At 38.1% G+C, this 12641-nt stretch overlaps 1 protein-coding gene across 1 annotated transcript in view; it reads left to right on the plus strand.

The window, feature by feature from the left end:
- The window catches only part of LOC120716853 (zeta-sarcoglycan), a 368890-nt gene that overhangs the window by 265465 nt on the left and 90784 nt on the right, over window positions 1-12641 (plus strand). The window contains exon 4 of the mRNA XM_040004511.1: window positions 9013-9100. Coding sequence (XP_039860445.1) covers window positions 9013-9100 — 88 coding nt within the window. The remainder of the gene's footprint in view (window positions 1-9012; window positions 9101-12641) is intronic.

The raw sequence follows: 12641 nt of genomic DNA on the forward strand, positions 1-12641 counted from the left end.
AGATCAAGGCAATATATATCAAAGGAATAAATAAGCTGAAGCTTGTTACTAGACAACTTTAAAATTAAGTGATGGGAGAACAGCTAAAGTTGGAGAACAGTAAGAAGAAAATAAAAAAGACAGATAAAAGAAATGTGCCTTTGCATTTATCCTTTATTCCGTTTGTCCTATTTCGACTTTCTTACCTTTGGGTCATTGTTACTGAATTTCTTTAATATCCCATCATTTAGACGGGAAGTACAACTGAATACAAAGCACAAGAGATAATTTGTCATCAAAATAAAACAGGAAATGAACTTGACACAAACAGAGGGAAAAACAGAGAGACGAGACTAGGACATGAAAGGGAACCAACATCGTCAAACAAGAAACCAAGAACTAGAACTATAGTTCTTGAAGCACTAGGAAATACTGAACTCAGAACAATATAATACAGAGCATGAGCTTAAATGATAAAAAAGCTCCCCAAAAATCAAAATGCCACGTCAAAGACCTGGATCATGACAAAAGCAGCACAATGTTGCACTGTATTTGTATTATTATTATTATTTTTTTTTATGGTGCACTGATAAAAAATTTTAAAAAGTGCTGTTAGCCTATGCTTAAATGCAAATAGTAGTTTACTATCTACTCCAATTGCAGTTTGTCAAAAATAAATGAAAAAAATAATCACAACATCCACAGGTTTGCTATGTTTTAACAGCATACGTTGCAAGGAGATGGTTTTCATGAATGAGTGATTAAAATAGAATAAAACTGAGTACTGTGTACTCTGGAGGTTAGCAATGCTATACATTATATTTAATTTTTGTAACTTGTTATAATAATCAGATTATGTTTTTAATCCAGAATCATTTTATATTCATTAAACTATTGAGTGACTCCTCATGTTCTCTGGATCAAGTCAAATGTAATTTGCACTTACCTGTAAGGAGGCAGTTATTATGAACAAATTAAGTCCAAGTCACTCTTGCATCTCTGTGGTACTTAGATGGCAGGCAGGAATTAGCATGAACGTGATGTGACACATAATGAAACATTGTATTCAGTGCATGTTACTAAAAAATAAATGATTTCCAACAGGTTTCTTTTTTTTAGTCCACGGGTTGGAACTATATTCTGTCCTTTTTGTCGTTGTCATATCTTATTTCTCCTCAGTATGTAAATTCCCACTTGTCGCTCTCACACTCTCCTCTCATCTCTGTAAACCATTCCCATGTCCCATTTTATTCAATGTTTTGCCATCAAGAGAATCCACTTCATCTCTCTTATGTCCCACCCTTGTAAACCATTCCCAGTAATTATGAAGGCAGCAACTCGACTGGGGATTTCATCACATGGCTCAGAGCTCTGAGGAGAGGCCAACATCAGGAAATCCCTGTCACAGCAATGAGACACTAACAAACCACAAGATATACTGAACTGCTAGAAAATGAGCTAAAAAGCCCAGAGGAGCTCTGATTAAAACCTCAGTTTGGAAACGAAATGCAAGCACAAAGGTTGCCCCACTAAAGGATGTTAGAGATGGGGTTTGAAAAAACAATTATTTTCCTTGCTTGATTGTCTTCATGCAAAGAGTGATAAAATTGCATGGAATTTGCACGGCTAAACAAGCTTAGTGACTTATCATTTTGCAGCCAAAGAGCTAATTGTTACACTTAATTGGTTTTTGGCACAGAATAAATTATACAAATCCTATAAGATAAACACTCTAAAACTTTGGTCCATTGGAAAAAAAAAGTTCTGAAACATCTTGGAAATTCTGCCTGATTCCTTCTTCAAAGCTTTTCTAAGCGGACAAAGAATTGGACAGCATTTTTCTTGTACTGTTTAAAAGGCTTGGGTCTTTATAGAAAATAGGAACATGAAAATTCCCACCAGCCTCAAGCCCCCAGTGAATCAGAGTATTAAATTTGAAGCAGCCATATCCTTCCAACACTGCTTCTCTAGGGTAAGTAGGAAAGGCCTAGCATACATTATTCAGTGGTTATTACTATAGGATTGTGGCGTTGAGCAGGATAAAAGTAAGTACTGAGGGTAAAGTGAAAGACATTTAACTCACTGGTCACTTTGGAACAGATGGATTTATATTATTATAATTTCATTCTCTGACTGCATACATCAGTGACCGGAAAAACAAAACTATCCGGCTACAGACAGCGGTGGTGCTATTACTTATTTCCACATGAGGTTCAGTTATGTGCAATTTATTGTTTGCGCATTAGGCTCGAAATGGATAACCTTGAGGCAAAGGATAAACCAGCAATGATAACTGATATACATTAGCAGTAAACCTGCCGCCTGTAGGCTAACCATAGACCAGAGATGTAAGTATTTATTTCTGGTAGCTGCTACCTGATCCTGTCTGGCTTTGATGGAATGGATTGTCCTGACTTTGCAGGGGTGACGGGGTTAAACAGAAGCGTCTGTGTGGCCATTAAAGAAAAAAAAATGGACTCTCTCGCTTGCTCTCTCTCTGTCTCTCTCACACACGCACACATATATATAAAGCAGAACTCACACACACACACACACACGCACGCACACACACACACACACGCACGCACACACACACACACGCACACACACACACATCCATGGGTTTAGCACAAATGAAAAGGGATCTGTTATGATCCCTTGGAGAATTGAGTTGAACAGGGACCGAAAGGAAACCACAAGAGGAAAGACGGATACCAGAGGAATGAAATAGCTATAATGATTGGTATGAAATCTTCAATTAATTTTTTAATACAGTTTCATTCCTGAGATTGCTGTGCAGAATCTATGACTCTGCAGAACCAAGCTTAAACCCAGGTATTGGAAACTACCAAAGTACGAGTCCTTTAAGAGTGAAAAGTCAAATCAGGAAGTAGCCATATTATATTGTTTTCAGTAAAAAGTATTCAGAAACTGCAAGTCCGTGTTTAAGTGTGTATCTGTGTGTGCCGCTGAAGGTCTAAGAAACTGACCCTGATCAATAATCTATGGGCACCAACACGTCTGTGTAGGCAGGCAGAAATGCATGCAAGCAAACACAACATATGCATTTAGAAATATTCATGGACAGAATATAAAATATATTGTCTCACACATTGCACACACACTGTGCACTTCTTCCACATATTGACTCGGGCAAACAGCAGTCACCGTCACCTGCATACTTTTACAAACAAAAACTTGTACAGAGTAAACTTATTTCTCTTTCACCTCAAGTATTTGAACCACAGGAGAATATTTCATGGTAAATGGAGCATTGCAACTTTATCTTCTCTGCTCTCCTCACTACCTCTATCCTCTGCACTTATCTTTTCTCTTTTCCTGTCCTCAAGCATTCCACAGGACACAGGACTTGAGGGAGAATTTACTTATATGGCCATGATGTAGCCAAACACATTTGTTACTACTGATATGGATGTTCTGTGTGTCTCCCTAAATGAGATCTCTGAATTAGGTTCTCAAAGCCTGTTAATGTTTCAATATAAACGGCATACTTTATTAGAAATGCCTTGGTTGTGAGGACATACAGTTATACAGACCAATGTGGAGAGCAAAAAAGAGTAAATAAAATAAACATTATAATCACTATTTCTTTTAAGAAAGCTCCAGTTTGTAATGCAGTATTGTAAAAAGTGGTACATCTAACTTTAGTATCTTGAAGTATTTCTTTCTCAGCTGGCATTTATTTTCCTTGAGCTGTGTGACTTTGTTGACTGGTCGCTTAAGCACCATATATTATCATGAAGAAGCAGAAAGCAGAGGGCTGACGTAGCGACTTCAGTTTATAGATCTATTTGGTGTGTCTATCTCTAAAACAGATGCTCTGTGGTTTACCCTACTCTGCCTCCCATCTCTATCTTTCTCCCACTCTTCTTTTTCTCTCGTTGCTCTTTGTAAGATTTATCACTCTGCAACCCTGGAGCCGGGAGGTCCCTGCGTACACCTCTTGTCCCTCTGTACCCGTACCTCTTCGTCCCACCCTCCGCCCCTTCTAATCAGTGTTCTTGAGGCGCGCCCTTCAGGCTTTCTCACGTTTTCTTAATTTTTCTTTGTCTCTCTGTGGTGAGTAATTACCTGCTTTGTGCAGGCTAGTCTTGCAATGAAACCTGGTGACACAGTTGCTGTGTTTCATTTGTTATACTTCTGCACTTGCTATTTTAAGTGCATTAGTGCATTCACAGTAGATGCATTGCTCTGAGTACAAGGAGGGTATGATAACGCTGAATCAGATGTGAGTAGAATGCTATACACTTCTTGACCCGAAAACTTCAATAGTGACTGAGCTGTAGTCACGAAAGTTAATTTCCCATTGATTCTCCTCATGGACATTTCAGAAAATTCTCATGTAAATGAGACAACTATCTATGAGGTCAATATAAGCAATGAAGAAATTTGCTTTAAAAAATGTCATTCCTTTTGACAGTGAAGGAACTGCTCATCCCATAATGCATTGCAATTCCCAGATTCCACAGCAAAGGACTTCTAACTTTCTCAGATTTAATCTGTATCATAATATTAATAGTATATCCTAGTCATCAGTGTGGTACAGTGCTCCATTCCTGACTTAATCACTCTCATAGCTAATAGCAAGTTTTCTTTGGATGGATACGAGATTGTGGTGGATTATCAAAATCCAAATAGAGAATACGAATGAGGTTTTTACTTACATAACCTATCTCTTGAGCTCTATAGTCACCATTCTGGCTACTTAGTAGAAAAGGACGAACTGCTAATTTTTAATCGATTCAATCTCATTCTTGTCTTGAGATTTGAACAGATTACACAGATCTCACATCTGTAGATAAAAGTCTTGTAACGAACGCTGGTGACCAGTTAAATAGATGATAAAACTTATGAATGGACATTAAGAAGCTTGAACATATTCAGTCCAAATACCCAGAGTACACACAAGGGCACTGCTAGTTTATTGTCTCTGGCTGTGGGAACAGAAAACAGCACATTAGCACTGCATGCCACCAAGCACATTACTTATTTAATAGTCTATGCTAGATAACTGAATTAAGGTTGAAAGAGGAATTGGGAAACCCCCACAGGCATTTTATCATACAGTGTTTGATTAGTATTGTATTTAGCCCTGAACGATTTACTATATACTTGACTTAACTGATAAATTAAAACAACTTTGTAATTTTAACCGCATCAACAACAGAGCTTTAGAGGACATTTATAATGAAAAGGTTCCACACGTATCAATAGAGAGACATAAAAACACAGCAGACTAAACATAATCATTCTACTATATTGAGATCTCAGTTTTCCATAAATGAGTTTCCTCATATGTTGCATCACATTCAAAAAGTAACAATTCCTAAAGGTTTGAGTTTGAGGGGATATTGCAGAAGAGGCAGTCACTTGGATAGTCGAAGAGACAAACATGAGAATCGAGCTGACCAGAGACAAGAGAGATTAAAGCTTTTTTATTAGCATGACAGCCAGAAGTGTCGCTTGTTCAGCTTACATCCATAGCCATTTAGAGTCAGTCTGTTAGTGAGACAAGCAATCAGCACGACAGTCAGGAGAGCTAAAAGCTGTTATGATGCTGACGGCAAAGATGAATCAGTCAAATGCATCTTGTATGAGGCTTGACTATATTACTATCGAAACAGCTAATGTATGAAGTTAGAGACCAATCACGAGAGACAGATAGGAGAGTTGAAAGCTGGAGTAATAACTAAATAAAAATCACTTTTGAACCATGTGTCCTGACCAGACTAGTCAGGCAGTCAGTGACATACCAATGAAACAGGAGAGCTGAGAGCTGCTTTTAGAACCCATCTGTACCAGGGGCTGGAGGCTGTGATGATGAGCCACCCGTCTACAGCTTATTATTACCTGACTAATTACATTGGCTACCTCAGGCTGGCAGCCCTATGCCTGTATCCATAATCAAAGCAAAAATTAAACTATTAACTTAATTAATGGTGCGGTGGTGTATGTTGTGTCACCTCGCAAGAGAGAGTATGGTGCTTGTGACTGTATTTGTTCCTCAGTGCATAGTTTGCATTATCCGATGAGATTTATGAGTGAGACGTTAGCAACAAAACCAGAGGCACAATAATGGATGAACAACACAAAGCATATGTGAGATATGTATGGATATTTCCACGCTATACCTTTGCACTAGTACTGGTGGATTTGTTTTCTATGCATTTGATACGATACACATTGTATACATTTGTTTTTCCTTTTATTTATACCTTTTTCTTGCTACACTGGTGTAAGGGTTCAGTGTTGCTCCAACCAAAATGTGTCCTCTAATAAATTAGTGGACCGCAACAATGTCTTTAAATTTTAAAAGCACAATCTGACAACCATAGCTAATTTACTTCACTAAAATAAAGTTTGTTACTTATTATTGTTTCATTGTAAACTTTTCCCCCCCTAAAATTGTGTTTTAAAAGCACTAGTTTTATATGTGTGTATATGTGTGCGTGTGTAACTCTGTGGTAACTTGCAAAGTGTGAAAAGAACAAAATTTATCTCAGGATAAATGTGTGTATTTTTCCATGCAAACAAGACTAAAATTATTTATTTATTTGTTTATTGCTAGAGGCCTAGCTCATATTTAAAGGAGCCAGTTTTTGCATATAATTGTCCTTTATACTGTTCAGGCTACTAGTGGTGCTTTCTTGTTCTGGGTAAATTGGAGCTAGTTTGATCAGTGTTAGGTGTCACTGCTAGCAAAGAGACAAACAGCTCTTATTGTTTGCTGTTTGTGTGCTTTTGTGGCATAGGTTTTGGGCAATAGGCAAAGCTGAACATCACCAAATGGTAACTCAATTAGTATTCATACTAAATATGAACTATGATTGCTGAAACTGAGGTTTTTCTTAAACTTGATCTGCAGCACTCCCTTAGTAGCTTTAAGGGAAGCAAACAGTAACAGCAGGTTGAGTATTTATAAAGCAGCTGCCATGGGCCTTTAATTATCTGAAGACTGTGTCTATAGAGCGTTCTTCAGATGGTAGGAACATGCTCTGAACTAGTACATTGGGCGCTATGGGTAGATAATACATTGTAAAAATGTTGCCTTTATTTTCTACAGAGATAATAAAGGCTGCACACTGGGGTATTGTGTGTCAAATGAGTGAATAAAAGATCTTATTTTAATAGAATTAGGAATGCAAGTGACGAAAAGCTTTTGATTTTCAGTCTTTGATTACTGCTAATGCCTTTTAGGGGAAACTGACAATTTTCTCATCAAGAAGGACAAGCCAGTATTGTTACTTTTTCATACATTGTGGGTAACATTCAGCTGTCGTATAAAGACGTTAGCAACTGTTTAACATTTAGTCATTATTTGGAAACCTTATATCCATAGATTTGTATATAAGCGTTTAATAGAATAAGACTTCCCATCAATGGTTGCGCTTTAAAATGACAGAGTCCTGCGCTTACACAATAAGACCAGGCATGTTCGTCCACACCGCCCATTGAGCTGGAATGATACAAGGCATATTACATCTGTCATAGTTTTCAAAGCACCCTTCGCTTTTAACAGAGTGGAAAGATAATACAGTGAAGCCTATCACACGCCCCGTTGAAAATAATTAATCCAGCGTACATGTGTTAGAAAATAGAAGAGAGATGCATTGCACAATAAACTGAGTGGAGCACTCATTTGTTGTTTGGCAAATTTGTTACCTAAGTCTGTATGAGTGGATTATGTGTGTCTGCGTACACATGCACACAAGCTTGAGTGCTTTGAACTGCACCTAAGTGCCCTTTCAGGTGTTAATGTTTGCATGTGTTCATATCTAGAATGTGCATTTATCAAAGTGTGTATGTGAGGTGTACAGTCAAACGCAAACGTCGTTTGCCACATGTTGTCTTGTGTATGTGTAAGGCTGTTGTATGTGTGTGTGTGTGTGTCTGTTCATAACTTTGTGTACCCATAACACTTATGTTCATGCAGCGGTTCATGTTTACATTCGTGACTCCCAGGAGCCCCTGATGCTCTAAAATAGAACACAGACAGGTGTGACATATTAGGAATTTGGTCTTCACTTGCATAAGCAGAACAATAAATATCCATCCATAACAAATAGCACGACAAAGAATGGGTGGGTGAATGAGGGAGATTCAGTCAGAAGAGGATGGAAAGGGGGGGGAATTTTTTTTCCCCCCCATTTCAACGGATCAACGACTTTCCAATTTTAACACAATACTCATTTGGAATTCAGACCAGAATGCAGCAAGATATTAATTTGGGGAAATCAACAGAGAAATTGGGTCACCTGTGAGCTATTCATTTCAAGCAGCCAAAACAAATAAGCAATTTAAAGGGTAAGAGTGAGAGATGCAGGGAAGAGGAAGAGAATAAAAAAAGAAAATGATGCAAGTGCAGAGATGTAATGAAAGAGGTGGAAACTTGGTTAAGTATATAAGTGGGAAGAGTCAGCAGACTGGGAAGGGCTGGGAGCGACAGCCGAGGTGGCTCTGAGAGAAGGACCCAGAGAGAGAGAGAGCGATGTTAGATTGTTTTTGTAAGCCAATGAAAATGGCAGACATCAGGTTTGCATTCATTGCAACACATATCCACTCAATGTAAACCAAAGTCGTCAGCGCGTGGCCCAGTCAGACTTTAAAAGAGGAAAGCAGAGGTCAGGGTCACAGCTGTATTTATATCATTTAGGTTGAGAATAATTGGCTTTTCGCAGACATGCACACAATTCAAAACAAGCAAACACAATCGCAGATGGGTGCCATTTTGAATGGATTATGTAAATTGAGTGCAAAGGATCCGGTGCTGGCAGAGAGGAGAGGGAGTCAAGAGTGAACTGTGACAGTTGATACAAGTTATGACAGTACTGGCTGGTTGGTTGAAAGGTGTCCATAGCAGCAAGAGCCCACAAGGCACAGACAGAAAGTAAAGTAAATAGGTGTAAATGAAAACTATGAAGCTATTTTGGTATTCGTGGTTATGTTTGTGAGAGTCCAATAAATCTACATTTTGATGTTCTTTTAGTCATCTCTCTCTCCTCTTCTTTATAGGACAGTCCACTGATCCTCCAGTCAGACAGAAATGTGACTGTCAATGCTCGGAATGAACAGGGACAACTGACTGGTCAGCTAACTGTGGGTAAGACCAAAGACATACAAGATTTTCTCTTTAAACAACCTCCAAACCGGATCATTTCTCTAAGACATTGTTTGTACTTGAATTCCTAAATACATTCCACTGCTTTCTGTTTTGCAAATCGAATGCTATCTGTTTCCATTGGCGTGTTTCACTGAGGCTGAGAGCCGGGCTTTTTGGGCTTTTGTCTTGACTATATCATCTTTCCAAGCTCTTATTGAATTAGTGAATGTTCTACAGAATACAGAACACAAAGGACATGTAGTCTATATAGCATGTTTCAGGGGACTCACTAAAAAGGTCATGAATGAAAAGCTGTGGGAAACTATACCCATAAAGCAATAAGTTAATACATAAAGATAAATATGCTTTTTGAATTTATTTTCTGGTCTGGATGTCATATTTATCTTTCTGTGGTTGACCAGTGTAGGGAGGTCAACGTCAATGTAATATCTAAAAAAGAAAAAACAATATTATTAACCCTTTAAGACCTACCATAGAACCAAGGCCGCCAGAGCTTACTTTATATTTTTACATGCTGTAGTGCCATTTTTGGGAGCATTTCAAGTTGCTATACATAAATACAACTGTTATAGCCCATAATTTAATAATATGTATGCATTAAGTCCACAGTAACTAGATAAATTGCAAAAAAGTGCAATAAACTACAAAAAAATTGAAAATCGTTTTTGTTTTTTTTTGCATATATTTCTACTTGGAGAAATTTAAGAGGTTTATCCCTCAAAACTTTAAATACAAAAAAGTTGCAAAAAATAGTTTACAACAACAGGAAATTAATTTTGAGTGTCTTCATAGTTTTATTTTTGAGATACACCAATTTTTATATACTGCAGGAAAAACGAAAAACAATCCTATGATGCAAATTTGCAAAGAAAACAGCAGGTGCATCAAAATAAACTATTTCCAGCAGTGCAATTTGAGTTCTAAGCATCCCAGCAACTATTCAGAAAAGTATAGAGTCAAACATGACTTATAAAAACACCAGCATTGGCTTTTAAGGCCTACAAGTAAAAAACGACATTTTCCGCGAAAATGACGTCACTTTCGGTTCCGGTAGGTAATGGCGGACATGCGATCGTGCACGCTGATGTCTGTTTCAATGTGGGAAGTCTTATGAACAGCTGATTGGATCGGCAAAGCGTGTTTCTGGAATATTATGTTTTTGTTCCTGCAAGCGCTTTTTATGCAATATTTGCAAAGCTATGTGTGGAAGGAAACCGTGACCAAGGACAAGCTGATGGCATAAGATGTAAGTACAACGCCTCCGGTTTCATACGCAAAAAAAATTATTGCGCTAGCTTACGCGGTTCCGGTTCTACAGGGATTTAAATATAGTTACGCAAAACTGCATTAAAGGGTTAAATTAAAATAATTTTTTTTAGCTAGTTCGTCTCAAATGTTTGTAATGCTGATTCTTTTAAAAGGAAAAATCTGACTCAAGGTCCTGCTACTTGCCATATAAATTCCCCAGTCTTTCATTGTGTGTTGTGTAACTTTTCAATTTAATACTGACCCAATTCCCAGGGTCTTTTACCCCATGGCATTTTGTATCCCCTAAAACTTAGAATACGAGTAGGTAACCCTGTTCATTGCCTTTGATTCGGTCTGATTGGTTTAAATGAAATGTTTGATGAGGTCTGGCTGTGCACTGATTCCAAAATATAATCTAATGTAAGATATGATTGGCACCATTTTCATGCTTATACAAGATATAGCTGACATCATATTTTGATATGCAACTGTGTTTCTAAAAAAATAAAATAAAATATAGTGTTTTGTGATAACTATGTATGTCCTAATTTTATATGTGATCCACATTCTAAAACAAAAGACTGAGAAAGTTGTTGCTAAGATATGGAAATATAAATACATTTTGGATCAGTATGTGGTACCATCCAAATGACTGGAAGGCCAAGTTTGAGCAAAGGCCTTGCCTATTATAGCAGGACTGAACCTTTTACAACAGCATGTCTCTTTGGTAAAAAAAAAATAAAGCTGCTGCTGCAGTCTAGACCAGTCAGCCACTGAAAATATTTGGCACACAATCAAATTAAAAATAGATCACAGAAGGCCCTGGTCAGCTTTTTTATGTTATTAAAAACACCTGGGTGAGGTGTTCCGGGCATGTCCCACCGGGAGGAGGCCCCGGGGCAGACCCAGGACACGCTGGTGAGATTATATCTCTCGCCTGGCCTGGGAACGCCTTGGTGTTCCCCCGGATAAGCTGGAGGAGGTGGCTGGGGAGAGGGAGGTCTGGGCCTCTCTGCTTAGGCTGCTGCCCCCGCGACCCGGCCTCGGATAAAGCGGATGAAGATGGATGGATGGATGTTATTTTATGTTATTATTTATGTTATTACAATTCATTGTTTTCTGTTCTTCTAATATACAATTCCTGCTTTTTTTGAAAAACAAATTATTTTTGTTATATATTATGGTTCTGAAACATGGAAAACACAGTTGGATCTATTTTTAATCATTTTTCATTTTGGTTTTGTTCAAAATAGATACTTTGTGGCATTTTAAAACTGGATGTGATGACTGGGGCATACGTGTAACCAAAGAATAAACCAAAGTATACTGTGTCCTCTCATGGTAGCGACTTTCAAATGTCACAATGTAGCCAAATCCTAAAAGCAACAATTTGATCGTCTGTTTTCTGAATGAATGAATCCATTCACGAGATCAGTATTATGTTTTGTTTTCTTTCTTTCTTTCTTTTTTTTTTATAAGACCAATAATAGTAAAACTAAAACCTAAACCATAATGACAGAATTCCCACGTCACAGATCAATGGGGAAATAACTTTTACTATATCTTCCAAAGGAGCTGTCGGCAAGTCTATATTGGTTCAGTTCTCAGACCTAGAAGACCAGTGTTTTAAAAGCAAGACTTGACTTTGGGTGGTTGGTGGTGATGCCAGAATTCAGGTTGCTGCAGACATGAAACATCATTTGCAGTCTGACAGGTGACATAAATGGTATTTTGAGGCAGAAACTTCTCATCCAAAGTCTTCCATTTGATGTTAATGCAGCATATAGATATTCATCTCCTGTAGGTCGTCCGGGCATCGATATACACAGACTTTCCATTTCTGACACTTCAAGGGCTTGAAATTCCTGACAGATCACCTCCTCCTGTGAAAACTCCCCCTAAAGCTCCCTTCCTCACTAAGAAAAGCATTTTAATGCTTATGTGTGTCTGAATAAGTATCCGTGTGCCTGTCTTGCAGTCAGTAGAATCAGCCAGTTTTCAAACTATACAGCTAAAGAACCCACTGCAAACAGCCTAGTCAGGCTGTTTGCAGTGGTCAGTGGTCAGGTTTGGTCAGACATGTACTTGTTACCCTCTGTTACACACACTGCAGGTACAGCTTAGAGCACAGGTGTCGAACTCCATGCTTCCATGCTTGATCCAACACAGCTGATTTAAATGGCTAAATGACCTCCTCAACATGTTTTGAAGTTCTCCAGAGGCCTGGTAATGAACTATTTATACCATTTGATTCAGGTGTGTCGTCCCAGGG

Source organism: Simochromis diagramma, unplaced genomic scaffold (genome assembly GCF_900408965.1).
Source record: "Simochromis diagramma unplaced genomic scaffold, fSimDia1.1 OVJJ01000487.1, whole genome shotgun sequence".
NCBI classification, from domain to species: Eukaryota; Metazoa; Chordata; class Actinopteri; order Cichliformes; family Cichlidae; genus Simochromis; species Simochromis diagramma.